At 31.3% G+C, this 23,330-nt stretch overlaps 1 protein-coding gene and 2 long non-coding RNA genes across 4 annotated transcripts; 1 reads left to right on the top strand and 2 right to left on the bottom strand.

Moving 5' to 3' along the window:
- The first annotated feature begins 1 nt into the window (after position 1).
- Positions 2 to 8,902, top strand: LOC660415 (uncharacterized protein). Of its 2 annotated transcripts, XM_064357158.1 has the most exons (6): positions 2 to 20; positions 983 to 1,202; positions 1,250 to 1,849; positions 4,300 to 4,476; positions 4,528 to 4,776; positions 7,577 to 8,902. In XM_064357158.1, exons 3-6 carry the CDS (start codon positions 1,283 to 1,285, stop codon positions 8,249 to 8,251), a joined length of 1,668 nt encoding a protein of 555 aa, XP_064213228.1. In that variant the 5' UTR covers positions 2 to 20; positions 983 to 1,202; positions 1,250 to 1,282; the 3' UTR covers positions 8,252 to 8,902. The 2 variants fall into 2 exon arrangements, with proteins under 2 accessions (XP_064213228.1, XP_971739.1); XM_966646.4 differs by lacking the exon at positions 2 to 20 and having other exon boundaries at positions 569 to 1,202.
- Positions 2,029 to 2,509, bottom strand: LOC107398012 (uncharacterized). Its single transcript, XR_001575002.2, has 2 exons — positions 2,299 to 2,509; positions 2,029 to 2,242 (listed from the first exon to the last, which is right to left on the bottom strand). It is a non-coding gene; the product is annotated as an uncharacterized LOC107398012 (long non-coding RNA).
- Positions 8,903 to 12,119: 3,217 nt separating the features above from the next.
- Positions 12,120 to 22,577, bottom strand: LOC135266306 (uncharacterized). Its single transcript, XR_010334264.1, has 3 exons — positions 22,432 to 22,577; positions 13,739 to 13,795; positions 12,120 to 13,477 (listed from the first exon to the last, which is right to left on the bottom strand). It is a non-coding gene; the product is annotated as an uncharacterized LOC135266306 (long non-coding RNA).
- Positions 22,578 to 23,330: the final 753 nt, after the last annotated feature.

Genomic DNA, 23,330 nt, shown 5'->3' with positions numbered 1-23,330 from the left:
ACAATAACCGTACCGTCCCTGTAAGTAAATGTTATTGTTTGACCTAAAGAGTAACTCATTTTTTTTAATGTGACTTAAGTTTTTTAAACTAGCAAGGCATATACTATAGTTTAACAAGCAAAAAAATTTTTTGTGATATTTCAACGATTTCTTTATCTGGAAGTGAGTATTATTGCTGTATAAAACAGAGACCTATTTTTAGAATGAGTAACACTTTTAAACTTACCAAAAGTAACAATTTGACTTATGAATGCAGCATTAACAATTAGCATAAGGCAAAGTGTCCTGTGTATTTGCCATATTTGGTCACCATATAAAAAATCGAATCAAGGGCAACATTTGATACAGTTTTTGTAGTTCTTAACTAGTATTTGTAGGTAGGGGTAAAGTTCTTGTAGATGCAGAAATCCAAAATATTTGGTATTTGTTGTCACACATTTGGTCATTAGATTGAATTTTTATGGGTTTGCTTTATTTTTAATGATTGCATACGCACAGAGGTAAGTAAATAAGTAAACAGATCCACTCACTACAGTCGCTATCGTATAATTAATCACCCATACGTGCTGTGTCATGTGGCTGTTAAAAAGGGTTACCACAAACTCTAGAAGCTTAAACTAGCTCGGGTAGCGCTTCACTGCAAGCCTCAACGGTCGTTTCAATTCACCGAAAGCCTGAATAATGTTCACCTACTTTTTCAAATTTGGCGCGCCTGGTTGTTTTGAAGTTGGTTCGTTCGGTCGCTAAAGCACAAAATTTGCAACAATAAAATTTGACACATTTTTGGAAATGTGGCAACGCTTCTGTCCCGAAAATCGTGCAATTTTTCTCTGAAAATAAAACAATCGGGGTAAAATCGGGCGCAAAGTGTTAAAATAATCCCGAATTGCAGTCATTTTGTGAAAAAGTGGGGACTGAGCGGACAAAGCTGCATTCTGCAGTGTGATTCCCGAATGTCAGAATTGTTTTGTTGAATGGTTAGGTGCTATTTTCTGGCTAGTTGAGTCAAGAGGACCACATTCCACCTGCAGTTTCGGCGTGTCTTTGTCGCGTGTTGCTGCGACCAGCGGAGGCGCTGTCAATGGGCATTTGGGCCCGTTCGCCCCACGGAAGGACCCTCTGGTGGTAGCGTGCGCTCGGCCCGATGGAAGTGCTGCCTCTTTAGTGCGACAGGCTCTGATATGGTCTTGAATGCGTTGGATGTAAGGGCGTATAGGTTATGTCACTCTGCTTAACGGGGCCCTTTCAGAACTGTGCTTTGTAACATCAATGGTTTCTGGAGATGGTGTGTAAAGAGGATGTTTTATCATGGTTTAAGGACTTGGAGGGTTACAAGAGAATAGATGTACTTTACGAACTGTTGAATATGTGCGTCCCTTTCGAGCTCCGTTTCTTGGGCACCTGCATCGAGGAGCTGGGCAAACACACCTACCAGGAACTACGCGGACCAGCCATCAACGCCAACGACCTGGACAGACTGTCCAAGGACACCTCGTTCTCGCAGAGTCTCCTCGACGAGAACGTCAGGCACAGAGTGCTAATCTACCTGTCTCTGCTCTCCTCACGGAACTATAGTGTTGCCAATTGGCTGTACAAAAACGTTCTAAGGACAGACTGGCTCGAGGATTGTATAGTGAAGGGAAATCTTAAGGATGAAATTGTTCAGAGTGAATTTTTGTTGTTGTTTGTCATGGCTTTGCACCATCCTGCTTTTACTTTCGAACAAAAGTTACATTTTAACCAAATACTCAGTCTCCTTTTAGAGCTTAGGGAAAGTAAAAAAAGGATTTCGCCCAAGCCTAGCAGTTACGGATATCCGCCCGGATTTGGATACCCCACCGCAAAAATGGTGAGACTTTTTCTTGTTGCCGAGTCAAGTGATATTTATCAAGAAAGGTTAACGTGTTTTTTACATCACTGTTCAAATTTTATTCGACATTTTCTGAGGTACAAAGAAATCTTTGTCGAAACCGGAAACGTAACGCGAACAGTTTTACCTGTCTTAAGGGTGGGCTACTATTGAGCAACTCTGTTCAATGAACTTTTATTTTCTCCAAAACTGGTTACATGGATTATTTCCATTGTAGCACAGGTGTTAGATTCAATGTGCCACGATCTGCTAGCGGGAGATGTGGTGACCTAAATAAGCAGCCTCCTGCTGTTAAATAATTTGCGTTTATTTTAACAAATCCGGGGAAAAGTAAAGTGAATAGTAAAAATCTCCATACTTTATTTCATTTCGCTGAAAGAAATAGTAAAATTAGTCGAGGATTTTTGTTTTATTTTGACAGTATTCACTGTGTTTTTGTGTGATATAACTTATCAATTACTACGTGATTATGAGATTATCATAATCTCCCAAGCCTTTTTATTTCGGCAATTGATATTATTGTGTCCGCTAAGTACCTGAATTAATTGTTATTATAAATACCGTTCGTAGCCAGTAATAGGATGAATAAAATTACATTATTTTTGCAGATACGTCAGTTAACGTTTTATTCTAAGAAAATTGTCTTCACCACAGAAATAATTATATTTTCAGAAATGTTTTGTTCGATTTGTGTTTGTTTCTGCGTTTTTCAAAGAAAGAAGTGTTTATTAAGATTGATTAATCTGCACTTGGTGTTTTTAATTTTTTTATTTCATTTTTTCATACTTTGCAACGTCGCTTTCGCCACCTTTTAAGGTGTTAGTATCTAAAACAAATATTTGCTTTATACATTTATCTAAAATATGGTGGGAACCCCCTTTTGATGATAAGGCATTTTCAACAGTTAGGTACTTTTCACTATAATAATTAATACCTTAAAACTGTTTTTTTTAATCTTTAGTTTAGTTTCCTCGTTTGGTTTTATTATTTGTTAATTGTCTTTCCACTATTACTAACGAAACATATACATATGAGTATGTACTTTAGACTGTCATTCATAAACATTATCTGTAGTGGAAAATTTAAAATTGAATAGAGGTTACAAGAAAAAATAATGATTGAAAGTGCGTAATGTTGGGATGTTGCCTAATAATTTGTAGTTCAAAGAACTGAATGATACAAAATCGGAAGAAATCCGTTGTTGCGATTTTATTTTCTTTTGACTTTTCTTATCTCTCTTAAAAGCATTTTTCTACATCGAGAAAAGAAACATCCAACGAATTAAAGATTACTGATTTTTTAAATTTTTTAAAATGAAATAATACGAAAAGGTTATAATGCGGTCATTATTTTTTATTTTTTTATTTTTAGTTGCAATAATAAATATACAAAGTTAAGGTTGAACTATACTGAGCTCATTAAAATTTGAAACTCAGTTTTTAAGAAAAATAATAAAAAAATCGTTTTTTACTATTGGATGTTGTTCTTAGGTTAAATCATTACCTCACGGACTAGTTCTTATCTTGCTTTAAATATTTGTAACAATGTTAAACGGCTTACACATTTTATAATTTTAATGTTTTTATGGAAAAACTTGAAGTTCAAATGGCTCGAAAAAAATACAGTACTATAAATAAGTCATATGCAAGACCTTCAATAAAATTTTTCAAAAAATTGCATACCATTTTTAATAAAAAAATAAAATGACCACAAAATTTTTCAAATTTTTATAATATTATTTCTAAGGCCCTCGGAAAGTTACAATTCACACGTTCGACCTTAACAAAATACTAACAATTTTTCGTATTTTTTAGCATAATGTCCGAGTTAAAATTAAAATATTTGTAATCTATCATTACATTTTTCTATTTGTTTATTTGTATATATTTTGGTGTATTTGAGTTCTATCCTGGACCGTTTTTAGATTTTCTCTGTTGAAAATACGGTCTAAGGAAAGCTATATTTTATTGCCAATAATTTTCCTTGAAAGCTCCGATTTTCATGTTCATTCATTACGTTTATTACGTTACGTTTTTTCAGTTTTAAAATATTATGTCACTATTTTTTTGCAGTTCGCCCAAGAGACTCAGAAATAAATTTTTTCGTTTGCTACGTTATGCCCACCTGTTCAAAAATAAAATAAAAAAATTAATTGTATCTTTATTAACATCTTTTACACAAATTTAAGACATTTAACTTTTTTATTTTGATGTAGTGCCATAAACAATAAGCAGATCGTTCTTTAGCCACCTTTATAAACACACATCAGAAGCAATAATTCTGAAGTTGTGCTTGTTTATGAACAAAAAACCGCGTGAATATTAACAGGACATTGAACTGAAATTGTTGTCATTTTTGTTATCGTTGAAGATATGCTTGTGGCCGTAGAAAAACTAAAGTATCGAACTAAAGCCACATGGTTTGTTTAGAATATTCAAGAGGGTCCAATCGTCCCTGTAAAAACTTCAATGACCATCCCGTGCGGTGAGGACACCCTTCACCAGCAATCCCCGGGTCTTCCACACGTTCCACCACTTCAGCCGCATCAGGAGTTCGTCACGTGGAACATTCCGGGCTTTGCGTGTGGAGCGCCGGATTTGGGAAAGGTGGCTGTCGCCTTGTCCAAGTACCGGAATGAAAATTTGGCGATTTTGCAGGTACCGCCCCCGTTCCCGATGCCCCCAACTGTATCACCCCTAGTCAGCGAATCAACGTCACCGAACCACAGTCGTAGCACCTCACCGCATCGAACAATAGTCACGTTACGGTCGACGCCGATGCCGCCCCCACAGACAACCCGCCCGATTGACACCACCATACCGACGCAGTTACCCATCGACCCGCTCTCTCCAAATAATTTCCCTTTTCTTCATCCCGCTGAGAACGTTAAAATGCCCGACGAGGATGTAAGTTGCGAAAATTATTTTTCTTTATGATTGATCAGTGAGTATAATTTGATTAACTACGTTTTAATGGCCGTGCAACGATGCAGAAATATCAGTTCGTTGAAGGAATGAGTAATAAGAAAAAAGTTAACAACGTATTTTTACTTTATCGAGTGTCACTACAATTTCTACGCATTTGCATTTGGAAATTATTGGGGCGATATTACTAACCCATATACGCCTGTCACCTGTCACAAGGAATTTTAGTTGTATAACATTCATTAACTCAATGGTATAACTGATATAACCCGACTTTCACCTACTTAATAGGTCTGGTTTTTGTTTTTAAAGTAATAATGTTAAGATTCAGTTGTTTTATGAGCGCTACGATTGTCAAGAATAGGAATTGGCAAATATAATATTATTTCTAGTGTGTTTTATGAAGTAAATACACAATTTTGATTTATGGGCATAATTACGATAAATTCTAACGAAAACTTGTTATACGAAGTATGCCGTTTGTAGTAATATTTTTGCATCGTTACCTTAAAATTATGATTTTTCTTGTATAACTGATTTAATTTTGCATACACTTTTTTGGTAAAGCATAACAAAAAAAGGACATACAATTTTCAAAAAATTTTATCTTGTGTTTGTTTATTATGATTAATTATAAGACAGATAGCGTGAGAGCCGGATCTACAAGCAAAATTATTTGAGATCTTTAAAGGTGAAAATATTTATAGAATTATTTATAAAAGGTGAGTCTGCTAAAAGTATACTTTTTTTATTGTATCTCAAAAACCACTAATCACACAGAAATCAGCGTTTGCTGTTGACCATTTATTACTTTAAATTTTCCTGTATACATGTGAATTTTTTCAGAATTTTTGTACAGTTTATTACAAAAGGAGTTACATTTTAGCCATTTTATAGCCGTTTTTAGTAAGATTTTTGAAATTGATTTACAGGACACATTCTTCTACTCGGGTTGTAAGGGGGAAAGTTTTTTACAATGCGGTCACTGCTTCATTTAATTCAGAAAATAATTCTGAAAACTGAAAAAAATCTAGTCCTTTTTGAAAATTATTTTCCATCAACAATAAGTGTTAAAAGGAAAATAAATGACTTTTGGTCATGAAGTAGACTCTTAGGAATAAAGAATGATTCTTATTGTTGATGGGAAAAAAATTCTAAAGAGTACTGGATTTTTATCAGATTTTTTTTTCAGTTTTCAGAATTTTTTCTGAATTAAATAAAGCAGTGACCGCATTTTAAAAGACTTAGTCGCCTAGAGCTCGAGTGGAAGAATGTTTCCTGTAAAATAGTTTCAGAAATATTAGTTTAAACGGCTGTAAATCACTGCGGAAAATGGCTAAAATTTATCTCTTTTTAGCTCCTTTAATTATAGCCTTGAACATATTTTTTTTAGGTAACTCTTTCGCAATAAATTATTTTGGATATTACATTTGATAAAAAATATGGAAAAAATTTAAGATTCAAAAAACGGTAATTTTGGCGAAAGCAACAATTTTTTTTACATATTTTTTGCACAAAACATCTAAGCACTTTTAGGTTAAACGTTGAGAGATATAATTTTGTGAGGGTCAGTGTCATCACTCATCATTTTAAATTTTTTCTGCTTCCAAAAAAGTGACTTAAGTTTTACATGTCATCAAGGGCCCGTTGTTTTGTAAAAGTTAATATAATTTCGAATGATAATATTTTATTAGATTACATCTTCCCCTCAGTTTGCACAAGTTTATTGATCACAAAAAAAAACTTATTGTAATTATAAAAATAAACTGGTCCCTGAACAGATAATAAATTATTTAAAAATAATTTATAACTATTTGGCTAAATCAGACACAAAATTCACAAAGTGGATTCAAAATTTGTCTTTCTGGGAGCATTGTTCAGTGCGATATTAAATGTTTCACGAAATTTTGTTGCAATTCACCCACGAAATCTTTGCATTGGGTCGAACTTTTTTTATTTATTTACTTAGAATTTTCGTATTGTATTACCAGTACCTTTCTAACTTCATAGTAAGTATAGTTTCCTAAGAATAATCTAATTGCAGAACGTCAAAGTGCCTAAAGAGCTTACGTGTTCACTTGCGTTAGAGTTTTTTCACATGCACGTTTGACTTTTTACAAAAAGGAAAAGCAGATTTTTCTGCATAATTGTGTCGGTTTAGCACATTTAACAATTTATCCACGAATTGCGTCAAAAAATATTTGTAATTTGTTTTTCTTACTGCAACTTTTCTAAATGTCACTTCACAAAGTATAAAATGTATTTTAGAAAATAATTTGTAAATACATTGTACTTTTTTTACTTTTTTATTATTTTTTGTTAACTATTTGATTCTAGTACATTTTTCAATTCTTTAAAGAGTACCTATTACATAAAGTAACCACTAAAAGAAAAAAACAAACATAAATTGGTGCCAAAAACGTAATGGACCTGTTAGGCCTCACCTGTGTATTGGTGTAATTTTTTTCACTTGTTCACTTTTGCGTCAAGACTGTTAAGGTCCCTAGATCCGGCTCTAAATTATTACTAGTATTATTTATTACTACACAGGTCTGCAACAAAATCCTTGTTTAAATAAAATTAATCTAAATATGAAGAATGAAACGTACTGGATCTATTTATCTGTATTCAGTTTTTTTTTTCTATCACGTATAGATTTTTTATAATGATAATTCTAAAATAATTTCTTATTTATTGTTTCTTTCTAAAAGATACTTGGAGAAAGCATCTTGACGGCACTGTTAAACTCGTGAATAATTTCTCGTGTTAACTCTGTCCCCAGCTGAACTCGATACCGGAGGACAAGCTGTTGTTGGAGGGTTCTTGGGTGACGGTCCCGATGAAAGAAGTGAAGCAGCCAAACGGTATTCGCTTGAGCGCGTGTCCTACAAAAAACAGCCATCGGCATTTCGTGGAGCATTTTCAGGGACTGAGCCTAAACGACGGCGAAAACTCGCTCCACCGCTCGAACTCGTCCAGCAGCAGCAGCTTGAACCAAACGCCCCCCGAGACTCCGGCCGCGACGCCGCACCCGCCGCAGAAGGCCCGCGTGAACGGCATGCCCTTCATCCCGCCGGCGCCGGGGCTGCCGCTGTGCGACACGACGTCGCCGCCGCCGCCGCCGACGCCCACCTTCAACAACTGCTCCGTGCCTTACACCACTTATCAGTTCACCGCCATCCCCACCAGGTCAATGTTCCCATACAACCAGTCGTACCGACCGCCATTCCCGCACTTTCAGTCCTATCAGACGAACGAAAATTCCTTTCAGACCTACTCCTACATGCCCCTCATGTTTTCCAGTCCGTTCCCGCCTAGGAACCCCAACTGCTACAACTGCGGGGCCATGGGGCACTCCGGACAAGACTGCACGGGGCAGAACATAGAGGATATAACGCAGAAAAAGACGTACATGATTGAGTTCGCGCCGCCGCCGCTCCCTGACGCCGATAAATAGTAGTGGTTTCGTGTTGTGCATAATTGTTTCTGTAATAGTCACAAGTGATTTGGACAGTTACCGTACTGCTATTGAGACAGTGATTTTGTAAAATAGGAGGAAAGATGTGAATTATTTGTAAAAAATCTTTAAGCTTTGATGTTTTGTTACTAAAATATGGCCTGGCGTCATAGCACTGATCGTTCTTAGCTGTGGTCCGAACTTTACGATAGGTGGTATGTGCGTTTTCTAAATACTGTTACTTCTTTTTATCACGTTCTTGTACAGAATCTCGAAAGTTTTACGTCCGCTTTTTTGTGTCTTGTCAATTTATTTAGTACAATTTTCAGTAGCGAATTTTTTTCTAAGATGTACTTACTTCATATGGTGAAGTTCCAATTTTTAGACGTTTTAATTATATTTAAGCAATTGCCACAATATTTATAAGGAAGTGAGATTATTTATTAATTTGTTATATTTGTTTTCAATACTCTCTTTTTAACTACCAATCATTGTCCTATGCATAATTCTGTATACTTCTGTCATCATGATTTTACTGTACATAGTGACTAGTTATTACATAGTTAATATTAAATATTGATATATTTATAATACAATCAGCATTTGACTGAAAGTTTATTTGAAAGTAAAGAATAAAGATTTTTTAACACACACTGCTTTTTATTTTACAATTTCTTCAACAATATTTTTCAAAAGTTGGATAAAAATAATTTTATGGCTAAGGTTTTTAACTAAAAATTTATTAAATTTTTGCATTTTTTTAAATTACAGATTACTGTAATTTACTGTTTAAAAACAAAACGTATAGATGACACAATTTTTTTTACAGATTACTATAACATTATACTTTGACATTTGAGGTTTAGATGTCACAGTCTAAGTTTTTTTTTGAATTATTTAAAAAAATAAATGAAAATATAGTAAAATTTTTATAAAATCGGAGAATCACAAAATGCGAAATATCTTCGTTCCTGTAGGAGATAAAGAGGTGGTTCTGCCCTTTTCCTGGGCTATTAAATAGGCTAGGTCCCGTTCCCGTATCTCAATCAGGAACCGAGATAGCACTGCACATTTTTAAATCGGGAATCGAAGTACATCACGTAATAGTGGCTCCAAAAGTTACGTATGCATGCAAAATTTGAAGTTGCTACAACAACAAAAGGTTTTTCAAAAGGGCAGAACCACCCCTCTGTCTCCAACAGGAACGAAGATATTTCGCATTTTGTGAATTACAGATTTTCTTCAATTTTTATAAAAATTTTGATAAGTGAAGAAAAACTTAGGTAAAATTCTGCAAAATTTTAAAAATGGATTTCGTATCAGGATCATAGGAACACAAAGAGGTCTCGAAATTTTTGGCGGCGTTTGCACGCAACCAGTTGAACTTATGCGTGTATTTTGAGTTATATATCTTTTCTCATTACCCTTTTGCGTTCCTGTGATCCTGATACGAAATCAATTTTTAAAATTTTACAAAATTGTTTCACTTCAACTAAAATTTTCTCCAACTCTTAAAATTTTTTACAAAAATTGAAGAAATTCTGCAATTCAGAAAATGCCAAATATCTTCGTTCCTGGAGGAGATAGAGGGGTGGTTCTGCCCTTTTGAAAACCCTACCGCCCCGTTGTATTTTTCCTGGGCTATCGAATAGGCTAGGTCCCGTTCCCGTATCTCCATCAGGAACCGAGATAGCATTGCACATTTTTAAATCAACAATCGAAGTACATGACGTAATAGTGCTCCAAAAGTTACGTGTGCATGCAAAATTTCAAGTTGCTACGACAACAGGAATTGTCTCAAATTTAAGTTCAAAATATTTACAATTCCGAAAAACAACAAACAAAGCAAGTTGAATAAAAACTCTAATAAAAAAACTTCAGCTTTTTTGTTCATAGTCTTTATTTAATGCGATTTATTTAGAAACATACTTTGCGAGTTAATTTTGGGACACTTCCTGTTGTTGCAACTTCAAATTTTGCATGCACAGTAGAGTATAGAATGTTACTTCTGGGCCAGAACACTTGGCGTCTTAAAAAACAAGTCAGAACCTTACAAATTTAGCTGTTTGTCCAAAAGCAAACAACCGAATAGGGCCTAAAACCTCTCAAAAATCATTAATTTTTATCCACCCCAAAAGTTCCCAAATATGTGTAGGCCACTAAAAGTTGGGCACACGAAAAACAGGGTAGAATCCTACAAATTTACTGTTTTCCCAAAAGTAACCATCCGAAAAAGATGTAAAAAACTTACAAAATGCCTTGATTTTAGACACTCCAAAAATAGCTTTTCATTTCTGGACCAAGCCAATTGGCGCATGCAAAAATCAAGTAAAATTACCTCAAAACCATTGTCAAAATGTCTAGATTTCACACACCTCAAAACAGCTTTTCATTTCTGGACCAAGCCTATTGGCGCATGGAAAAAATCAATGAAATACAACTTAAAGCGACTTAAAATCCTCGACACTCCAAGTAAAATTACTTTAAAAACCAGGAAAAACCTTTATAAATTCCCTAGTTTTTAGATACCCCAAAAATATAGCTTTTCATTTCTGGACCAAGCCAATTGGCGCATGGCAAAGGTCTTAAAAATTATTAGCAAATAAATTTTGCATACCCCAACTGTACTCAACTATTATACGCACATAAAAAAGATACACCTAATTGTTCGAAGTCTACTAAAATATCTGAACACTCCATTATGGATTTTCATTTAGAGATCGCTATTAAAACTTTAATGTTATCGTAAACATGTTCGGTTTGTGTCTTAATTATCAAATTCAACACCCCAATATTCGACTATGCCTTCATGATAATTCTTGGATTCAGAATATTTACAGAATTAATAAAAATAAGTGCAAAACATTCCCCGTTTTCATTCCGAGTACAATCCGATCTATTCTTACAGCATCTCCTCTTTCACGACAGCTTATACCGTTTATAGGTATGTGTCTATCGAGGAGAATCATCGGCACGACCATCAATCCTGAATTCGTCTTCGACTCATGAGCCTTTGGCGAACCAACGGGACCGGTCCTTAATGTGTATTAACACCAGCCGACTAACGCTTCTCAAACCTTACCTTATTTTACTGCAAATAATATATAAAAAATGATGCTTTAACCAATTAAAAAGTATATACAGCTTCTAACAATACCTAATGTCTGGTAGATAGTGAGATAATGTGTACTATGTCTAAAATAGTGAGAATAATAATAGCCTGATATAAACAAAATAAAAAAAAGTCATCTTTAAAAAAATAATACTTAAGGGTACCGTTTCTTAATCCAAAAAAACAGGTAGGAGAAGTTTAGGCATGATAAAAAGTAGCTAAATCTAAAAACATGTTCAAATCAGTTATGCCACAAAACTGAAGCCTCAATTCTGAAGCAATTTACTAGTGATGAGCGGCGAAAGCTTTCCAGTTTTAGAAAATTTGAATTTTCCAGAAAGAAATAAACACTATTCTGGAAAATTTCCATTCAACTAAAAAGAAAACTATTAATACATTGTAATGAAGTATAAAACAATAATTGAATAATAAATGTTACTTTTTGTAGAGCTGTATATGGCTGCTGCAGAACAGTGTCAAAATGATAGTTTTGGAAATTTTGATTGGAAAGCTTCAGCAACTTTTAAAAATCGTGGATTTACAGTACAATTTACCTGACACATTAAAGGTAGGAAGAATAAGGTAATAAAATGATGAATTTTGTAGCCTCAAATCTAAAAAGCCTTAGCTTTAAGAATGTTTTTAACATTTTTTCCTTACTCTTTGCATATCCATTAAGAGTTTTTAAGCAATTTGTACAGGACATGCGTTAACCGGCAACACTTCATTTAAGAAATTAAAAAAATATGACAGTGGTTAAACTTTATGTTCTAACTTTCTTCAGTTTGTTTATTAGACAAAGGTATTGTACAATTTACTTTTAATTTTGATATCATCAGTAATTTAGGTTACAAACTAAACATAAAAGCACAGTAATTTTGCAAACTATTAGTATCAAATTAGTATGTATTTACAGAGAATCAATACATGGAGCCTTAGACAATATCTCTACGCTCAAATATATCTAAAATTTTAGAATTTGCCCAAGTTCCATGTGTCACCATAAAGCTCTGTGAGAAATATTTAACAATGTAAAGAGGTATTAAAACCGTTATAGGTAATTTGATTTTAGTATAAGCTTTTTCATCTACTTGATAATTTGCTTCCACTAAAATATTGCATAACAATGATTTTTGAACAATTTTACTAATAGCATCTACATAAGCTACAATATTATCTTCGACAAAAACACAGTAATTTGCGCTCGTTTGGAGTTGTTTATACAAATTAGATTTATTTTTTGTGTAAATAATTCCTTTCGTACATGCTGATATGTACTTCCAAGCTGATGTCGATGTGGTGATGCAGATGCTGCTGTAGCCATTCATCATTTTCTTAATAATTTCTGTGTGAGCTAATCGATAAATTTTATTATCATAATTTTGCAAACGACGTTCAATGGCTTCCTCTCCTTTCAGCAGACCTTCAAGCCAAATCAGTCCAAGGTGCTTGGCCAGTGTTTCACAGTAAGATCTATCCCCTACTAATATCAATATTTCTACTTGACATTTCACAGTATTGTTAAATTGACAGTTGTCTTCATGTCCTAAAAGCTCGAAGTCCCCTGCTTTTTGACATGTTCTTCTCTTTCTCTTACGAGTAAGAGATTGATTGGAATTAGAATCATCATCTTCTAGTAAATCAGCTGAGCTTGATGAATCGCTTATTGAACCTGGCTGTGTTGTATACATAATGTGTTGTGATCCAATTTTCTTATTTTCTATTTCTTCATAAGCAATTACAGTAACTTTTGATTTAATGTTTGTTTTCTTGTTACAATTAGCCTCAAGTACAAGTTCTGTGAATAATGTGGGACGCTGCTTTGTGAATAAAACTGGTGTTAGATTCGTACACTTGTATTCCGCTGTGATTATTTCAGGTTTACTTATCAGTATGCTTATCAGATCAAGAGGATCTCTTTCCATTGTTATTATTATTTTATCGACATATGAAATAAATTTTTTTATTAATGTAACACACTTTAGTGATAAATTTGTACTATTGGAAAGTAGAATGTAAATGCTTTGGCGTATATCATCTTCTTTATCGAAATATCCTTCATTATTTGTACATTCTTCAAGGAAAATGGCTCGAAAGTCAAACCCATGAGTCTCCTAGAAATAAGCAAAAATTAAAAATTACATTCAATTGCATTTTTATAGAATAATGTTGTACACAAAATTGCATTTATTTACGCATATACTGATGTAAGTTACACGCCCTTCTACTTTTACCTAGACTTAACAGCTTTTTTAAAACTAACATTATGCCATTTGCCAAACAGTTTTAATTGTATAATGTGCTATGCCCGTGTTAAAAAAAGCATTATTCAAATCATTATTCATTCTATGTAAGAGTTATAAGGTAATACTCACTGTACTTAGTGAGTCCTCTCCTTCCATATTCTATGTCCCACAACACCAAACCAAAACCTTAAAAAAAAACAATACATTTTTAATGATAAGATTACACGTAAATTATTTTTATTGATAACAGATATTAAAGAGTTTGCAGTCAAAAGTCAAAGCAAAATAAAAGTATTTAATTTTTATTAAAAATATTGAAATTTTAATGTCTACTTAATAATTTAATTTCAAGTTAATGTTTTTTTGCTTTCTTTATTAATCCTCTAAAAAATAACCATCATCACTCAATTTACATATCATATGTACATTTGTGATAATTAAACAATATTTGCCTGTTAACAGTTATGATCACCAGAGAGCAGCTTAAGTCTATAGCTGACCAATTGACCTTCAGACTGAAAACATTTTTAGAATTATATATTTTACATTCTTTAGTGTAATATTGGATCCTTTCTTTCGAAAAATCTAGATTTGGTACCTATAAGTATAATGTATTTATGTGTTTTCTGTTTCTTATACTAAAGAACATATTTTTTTACTTAAATTTATTGTCATTTTTATGAAGCTTGTTTATTGTTGATTATTATTTTATAACGCTCTTCCATTTTATGTATTCGTTTACTGGAGAATTATACAAAAGTGTTTTTTTATAATTTTTTATTGTTAAAACATTGTATCTTATTTTAAAGAATTTAAAATTTTGTTTTGCAAAGAAGTTTTAAATTAAAAATTACAAAACAACAACTTTACAAAAAATCTACGTCTACATATCAAAATGTATGGTTCTTTGCCATAATAAATTAAAAACAAGTACGTGCATTCTATCGAGTAGTTTCCTTCTGTCAGTAGTTGACTTATCAAGAGTATATTAAATATATTTAATCAAATAAAATATTTGCAATAAATAAAAACACGAGACAATTATGAAGCAAAACAAAATTGTAGCGGAATATTATACACCATTAAAAACAAGACAACAATCTGAACTCCAGCAATTTAAAAATAATTACAAATCTTTTACTCAAGATAAAAAACTAAATATACCAAAAAATATCAATGAAGTAACTCAAATGAGAAATCGTAACTTTGCTATCGAATATCTCAATTCGACTGTAAATAAAAAACTAACAAAGACAGAATTTTGCAAATCTAAAAGTATTTCCAGAAATTCCCTCAATATGGGGCTAAATTCAGTTGGCATAAAGATTGCATGTAAAACGAGAACAAATGAGAACAAACGGGAACAATCCGGAACAAAAGAGAACAAATCGGAACAATTGGGAACAAAAGAGAGAAAAAGCAAAACAAAAAATAAAAAAATATTCGATAATGTAGAACACAAAGCAGGTGGTCGTAAACATATAAGTTTAGATGAAGAAGCAGATGAATTAATTAGTAAATCTTTAGAAACTTTTCAGTCATAAATGGACAAACTAGTTTCATACATTCCCAACGATGAGAAAGAAAAATGGAAAAAAGATTTAAAACCTATTATTACTGAAATAGACAGATTAGAAGATGGAGCAAAAATAGTTGGTTTCAAACAAGAAGTTGTAGATAAATATATTGCAAGAAAAGAAGCTAATTTATTCCTTGAACAATTAATTATGACTGACTGTGAACTAGAGTCCGCTAATAATAAAATAGATGAATTGGAATATAAATTAGACAACTACAATAATTATGATCCTAAGAAACTAGCAGAATTAAGAAACAAAACAGTAGTAATACCATCAAATATCGATGATGTAAAGAAAAGAACTCTGAAAATATTTGAAAGACATACTAAAAATATGAGAGCAATAAATGAAAAAAACTCAAAAATTGTAAATTAAATGGAAAGTACTATATTCAAGAATTTAAACATATTCAACGAAGAATATCCGAAATTCCTAAAAAAGTTTTCAAGTCTCATTCAACAAGTTAATAAATTAAAAATTATTATTTTTGTTCTTATGTTTATTACCGTAATTGTAATTATTGTTTTCTTAATTTATTACTTCAACACTAATAAAAAATAGCGATTTATTCAACAATGTCCATGAACGTACCTATGATGATACTAATACGTGTCCATAAGCTAACGTATCTGTAGAATCAGGTAAAAGGTATCTTTTATCATCTTTCCAACTTAGAGACTTTTTCTTTACTTCTTCAGTAAATATATCATGTTTATGACTCCTGATCACTTTCTGTGTATGGAAGTATTCTTTTTGATTAAATAAGCAATTTTTGTAATCTTCAAAACTTATTTCTTTCTTCAATACTGCTTTCTTGATACCTTTTAATTTTTTCGAAACAGACGTTTCAGTTCTGTAACTGTACATTTTTGACCTTAAACCTATGCATTCTAATATCTTAATACCATTCAATTCATCTTTGAACTTCCCTATTACTTTCTTATTTTTATCAGAATATAATGAATGATCCTTTGGATAATCAGATGTATCAAAATAGTCGGGATTGTTTTTCATAAATTCATAGAAATCGGCATTTTTAATCTCATATATAAAGCTATCAGTGTCTCCATAAAGAAGTTTTACGTTTTGATTGAATTCTTTTTTAATTACATTATAATGGAAGTTATACATTAATAATTTCGATAAATCTAACACAGCTTGTCCAATATAAATTGGTTTATTAAACAATACTTTTGTTTTAAAATTGTGAACTGCTGCCAGGTGTTTGCTAAATATAGTTCTGTGTTTAAAATTAGGTTTGTTTATCGCTTTTTGTAGTTTTTCTTCATCACAATATAATTTAATATTTTGTTGGTTTCTAACAGATTGCATAGATTTACCATATGGAGCATTAACCATTAATTTCCAGAAATCTTTTTCAAAATCATTTTTCGCCTTTTGTCTTTGTTCAGTATTAAATTTTACATATGGTGCTATAAAATTTGACTGAGTAAATTTTATACCTCTGTGAACCTTTGTTATTCTAATACCTAAACTTTTGTAAAGTTTTAATGTTTTGTAATGAATTATATAATTTTTCTTATCATAGAAATGACAAAGAAGTTTTTCTACTTTTCCGCCCGGAGGAATTCTATTTTCCGGAGCTAAAGGAAGATCATTGAATTTGTTATGAATGGCTAAGTCTACTGGAAATGCTAAATCGACTTCCAAAACATAACCCGTATCACTATCTGATACCAATATACCGTCGACATTTTTAATTTCATCACAAGTCAACCATTTAAAGTCTTTTTCTGGTAATTTCTGAGATAAAGCCCATCCATAGAGATTATTAGCATCTATATAGATAATCTGAGTATTTTCATCTGCTTGCGAATACCTGTTACTACACTGTGAAATACCTCCTCTAATTCCCTTTTCAAAAAACAAATACATTTCATAATCAGTTAATAATTCCAACTCCACTGAAGTATATTTGAGCATACAGTCCCAAGCTAACCCCGGCGTTGTATAATACCAAACAGGATCGAGTCCATAACTCTTTTCCAAACATAAGTCTCTAAAATTTTCAAATACATCAGTTAACAGCAAAACATCTAGTTTTAAGTATAAATCATGCCATTCACCCAAATTTTTGATTTTAAAATGTTTCCATACTTTCACTGCATGTTCGAATTCTTCTTGAGAAATTCCTTCTTTTGTGAGCGAAGAATAAAATTTATCTATTGATGGAAGTTTTGTTTCAAAAAATTTCTCAAAAGAATCCATGTATTCATAAGGATATATTCCTTTTCTAATTATCTTGCTTTTTTCTTTCCTAAATAACACATCTAATTCACTATTTGAAAAGTATTTAATTATTTCTCTCAACTGACTTGATTCCAGATTAGATGACAAATTGTCTAGGCTACTTGCTAAAAATCTAAATGAATCGATAAATCTCAATTCGATATATCCATTATCATCCATTCTTAAAATTTTACCGAAAGAAATATACTTCTCTTCATTATTAGGTATTAATTTCAATTGACTTTTATCTTCTCCTAGATTTTTTATAAACAAATGACAATCGTAAGAACTTAAATTATGAAACAAAATTGGAATAAACAATGGTTGTCTATATTTCAAATTGCATTTTCTACAAGCAGCTCCCCTATATTTTCCAGTGTAGTGATCATGATCTCTTACTTTTGGATTTTCTATAGAAAACACATTTTCACAAAGATAACAAATTTTTGTTTTTTCATATTCTTCTAGTTCGATATCTTTTATGGGTTTATTTTCTTTTAATAACTTATATATTGTTCTGGTATGTTCAGTTATTCTTTTTATAAAACGTTTATCACTTTCCTCTCCTCTGTAAATTTCCAATGGGTTATCAATATTATTATAAGCACTCTTAATGTATAATCCATAACCACAGGGAACATGAAATTGTGTTTTATGAGTATATGATGATTCAGGATTTGGTTCGCATGTAGGAATAGGTTTCAGAATAGATTCAAAATCAGAATAAATGACATACGGATGTCTTAACATTCTTTGAATATTTTTAAATTTTAACACATTATCATCAGGCATGTTCGGAACACATGGTTCATTACTAAAGCACACATTTTGATGTTTCTTTAAAGCATCTTCAGTTCTAGCGGAGTAGTTTAAACATCTTCTACAGAAATATTTTTTGCTTCTATTTATTTCCAACTGATCATTTAACAATCGACTCAAATTCTTGATCCAACAATAATGATTGTTGTCTTTATTTCCAAAGTATAGTAAGTCGATATTCATTTCATAAAATCGCTTCTTATTATGATACAAAGGATAAAATATTTGTTCTTCGTAACTAAACACGGTAACATTAATTTTATTATGTGATTCAAATTTAGGTATGTCCTGGATTTTTACAGGAAAATTTATTCCTTCAAAATTTAATTCGTTTATATATTCCGGCTTATTATAATGATTCAGTCTATCTACATGTTCTTTTGCTTGATGTAAACAGGATATTATGCTGTACATAAAGCATTTGTTATCGTTGTTTTTAACATTAACGCAAGCTTTTTTATCTTTAATCCACTTGGGTAATTCTACATATGAATTTCCGCTTAAAGGTGTATATTTGTTTATATTAATGCGCAAATGATTTATATTTTTCAGAGTCCATCCAGATCCTTTTTCTTGTAGTTCATCACATCTTGATATAAATAAATCCTTTTGTTCATCCCAGTATTCCTCTAAGGCGTCTTTTTCTCTTAGTATAACATTTGGTAACTGAAATTTATGTATCATTGTGTAGTCTTCATTTTCCAGCTTCATAAACTCACATTCCATCTCTAGATTGGTTTTAATATTTTTATGGAGATTTAAAGCATTTATAATTATTTTAATAGCCTTTTCTTTTATCATATCCATGTATGTTTCCATATCTATACCTTCTTCTAGATTATTATGTTGATATGTTAATAATCTTCCCTTAAAAGCAACCTGAACTAAAATAAAATCTGGCTCTGGATTATGTCTTGCTTTATGCAACTGCATTCGACTTTCCTTAATATACTTTCCACATTCATCACATTTGATCTTTCTTACTCTTTCTTTTTTTGGTTTAGAAAATATGGCATCATCAAACGGAAATATTTCCAAGCTCTTCTTGTTTTCTCTTTTTATTTTTAATTGCTCTTCAGCATTAATAATCTCGTTTATCAATTCTGCCTTATTGTATCTTTTAATGTATCTTATACCTAAGGATTTTGCCATATTACGTAATTCGAGCAAACGACGACTATTCAAATCATGTTTTAATTTATGCAAATGTATTCGAGTTTCCTCGATATATGTTCCACACATATCACATTTTACCTTTTTTACTCTATTTTTTTTTGGTTTAGCAAATATATCGTCATCAAACTGAAATGTTTTTAGATTCTTTTTGTTTTCTTTCTCTTTATGGAGCTGCATTCGGGTGCTTTTGATATATTTTCCACATATGTCACATTTGATTTTCCTAACTCTCTTTTTCCTTGGTTTAGCAAATAAATTATCATCAAATGAAAATATTTCTGAATTCGCTTCGCTCACGAGGACTCTGTCCGAATTCCGCAAAGGAGGCATAACTGATTTTTTTCCGTTTTTTATTTCCTTATGTAATTGCTCTTCAGCTTTAATAATAGCTTTTATTAAGTCTGCTTTATTATATTTTCTAATATATTTGATGTCTAAGGATTTTGCAACATTAAACAGTTCAGACAAACGAAGATTACTTAAGTTCCTTCGTTCCATTTATTATAGGAAAAAATCTAACAAACAATTTTTAGTAAATAAATAAATTCAATCCATTTTTATGCAAATCTGTTTTTATATGCCTTTTAAAATTAGTTCTAGTGTAATATCTACCACAATCACATAATAAACGAGTAGAATTAACTGCTTTTTTACATTGTTTACATGTTTTTTCATATTTATTTCTATAGTTATAAAAATCATCTGGACATTTTAATTCCAAACAAATGGAGCAAAGACTTGTCATTTATTAGAAAATTTATTCATCAAAGACTTGAAGATTAGGAAAACGAATTTTAAGAAAATCTAGTTTTGCCAAGGTTAATACGTTATTTTCATACATTATATATACTTCTCATATCGTTTAACCTTTTCTGAAACATTTGTCGTGCTTCTTGGTCATCGTTATGTGAGCAATTCATTTAATTTATTACATTTTTTTCATAAGAAATTATCTATAAACAGTGCATGATAAAACACACTGTCCCTTTTGAGGTAAACTTGTGATAAGCCTCGAGATTCAAAAAAATATGTGTGGTATAGGGAGGAGGTGATCAATTTAATGTTTATTTAATTAATTGTCAAAAAAAATAAATACTTGTAATAAAAGGGTTCTAGTACAATATGCGAGGCAATATGGGACCTACGTATTATAAAAAATAAAATAAATAAAACTATTAGATGTAATTATATGATGAAGACAAATAACGTATGGAAAGAATTTTATCATCCAAGAAAGAAGAAGCGAAAAATTAAAAATTAAATTATTGACATAGATAATACTGTTACTTGAAAGTTTATGATCAAGACGTATTTTTCATATTAGACAATGATAATCAACCTTTGTTTAAAGGTAAAGATTTAGCAGAAATATTGGGTTATGAAAAATCAACAAATGCTATAAGTAAAGACGTAGGTAGGTGTTGATTTTAAGAGAAAATTGATAGTCGTATTTTTTTGGAAATATGTTGTTTTTGCAGAAAAAGAAAAATATTAATCACAAATAATTTGCTTCAATTCATGGGATTTATGGAAGAAATAACGCGATTTTAAGAACTTTTTAAAGGACTAGGAAATCTCATACGAAGAAATAGATTATAAAAATGCTAAAACAAATTTGTATAAATATATACAAAATGATTAAAAATTTTAAAGAATTAATAATGATGTTGAATAACAATAAGGCAAAAAAAGTTAGGAAATATCATTTTAAATTAGAAGAATTGCTAGATAAATAGGAAACTAACGTTAACGAATATAATCTTTTAAGGCAATACATAATTATAAAATTAATGCTAATCCATTAAACCTGTTGGACTTTATAAATAAAAATAACTACTCCTATAAAATTAATTTGAGTACGTGGTTGACCGATATATGGTTTACGTTATTTAAAAGAAAAATATAATAATAACAAATGATCTTTTATGCTTTATACAATATGGAATTTCAGTGGGGGGTGGCTATCCCCCACTGAATTTACGCGATATTAAGAAAGATTTAAAGAAAATTTTAGAAAACTATAAAATAGAATACCAAATAATAAATTATGATAAGATTAAAAATGAATTATCATATTATAAAAAATTGATAACAAAATATATTATAAATATTTCGCCAAATAATTTAAATAAAACAATATGGATTTTATTGAATGTTCGTAATATTAAATCCCTAATAATAACATTAAATACAAAAACGGATCAAGAAATTAAAGAATAAAATATTACTTTGGAAGAAATATTTTATTCATATTTGGAATACACTAAAAAGTTTTATTTGAATATAGGAGAATCACTCGAAAAGATAGTCAGATAAAGCAAACTGAAACGATAATTGAAATTAAGAGAGATGGTTAAAAATATTATCAAGTTAACCAAAGATCACATAATAGTATAATAGTTTTATAGCAAAGATTCGGTAATAAACAATATAACAACATTGTGGTAAAGACATGTTTTCATTATAATTTAATCGATGATCATAATGTAAACAGATAACTAACTCATCTTTGATAACCTAAGCACAACAAGTTGTCCTTAAAAAAATCCAACTTTTAGATTACTTCAATATTATTTTTTTTGGAATGCAACTAACTTTGAGTGAAATTGTGTTGTTGATAGAATAAGTAGGTACAACTTACAGTACGAGTCAGCTTTAAGCAGATATTTTCTCTGCGATACTTAAAAACCTTACAAAAACACAAATTCAGAAAAGCAATTTTGCCTACCGTACAAACAACACGTGTTACAACTTCCCAGTGATAACAGTATAATAAATAGGTATAATTATTCTAGTTATTAAGTACTACCATGTTTTGGACGCGAAAACAATGTTTTTCTTTTATGACATTGAAAAACGATTACAATATAAAAACCACGTTCGTGGGTCAGGATTCAGTTATTTGATTTACTTCAATTTTAGACACAATCGTTGAAAATGAACATAATGTCAGACGAATTGCATTTTACTTATAACACTTAATAAATATTGACTTACCTATTAACAACGATTAAACACCTATGATGCACCGTAGAATAACTTGTAATGCACTGGCACTGAAAATTGTTAGTTGCTGCTGCGGTGTTAACTGTCAACTGTCAACGCTCAACGCAACAGACAAGTAAAAAAGGCAAACTGAATTATCGACCGCGCGCGCTCCTGGTCTAGATGGCGCCATACATATTATCGTTTTGAATTAAACTTAAAGGTTAAATATTTTTATAATAACCTTTTTAGTATCACAATTACAAAATTAAAAAAAACTTCAAATTTAGTAAGTTGTGTTACAAAAACAAATTATAATTAAGTAACAATAATGATATTGTTGGTTGCCTATCGTTGAATACTACAATAAGATTAAGAACAATTTCTATAACGGAAAAAAAAATGCTTTTACAGTAAACCCGTTTTTTTTAACGAGTAGGCCGATGTATCAGCGTATTTTTGAAGGATACCAATGCTCGACCATCGACCGTCTTCTGTTTAATAAAAACGCTCAGAAGTCAAAATGCGTTATTCGTTATCAAATTTAAGCGCTGCACGATCGAGCGTATTCAGCGTATTACGTGCGTGTTTACCTTTAAAAAATAAATTTAATTTGGATACAATAATTGTTATGTACACTAGTGCGTAGCATGCGAAACGAATTTCATTTTTTTAATAAATAAGAAAATTAGGACAGACACTATAAGATCTTTAATTCGAAAACAACTGCAGAAGAGCCATTATGGGCGTGTTGGTAAGATGTTTGCTTTTACTCCAAGGGGTCTCGGGTTCGAACCCCCGCGGATCCAACTTTTTTTTTAAATTTCGTAATATTGCGCAATTTGATGTATTATTGTAGCTGATTAGAAATTATAATGGACAAGACATAAATAGCTCAGATAGTAAAGAGT

Source organism: Tribolium castaneum, chromosome 5 (assembly GCF_031307605.1).
Source record: "Tribolium castaneum strain GA2 chromosome 5, icTriCast1.1, whole genome shotgun sequence".
In the NCBI taxonomy this organism is placed as follows: domain Eukaryota; kingdom Metazoa; phylum Arthropoda; class Insecta; order Coleoptera; family Tenebrionidae; genus Tribolium; species Tribolium castaneum.
This window is presented reverse-complemented; position numbering and strand designations above follow the sequence as displayed.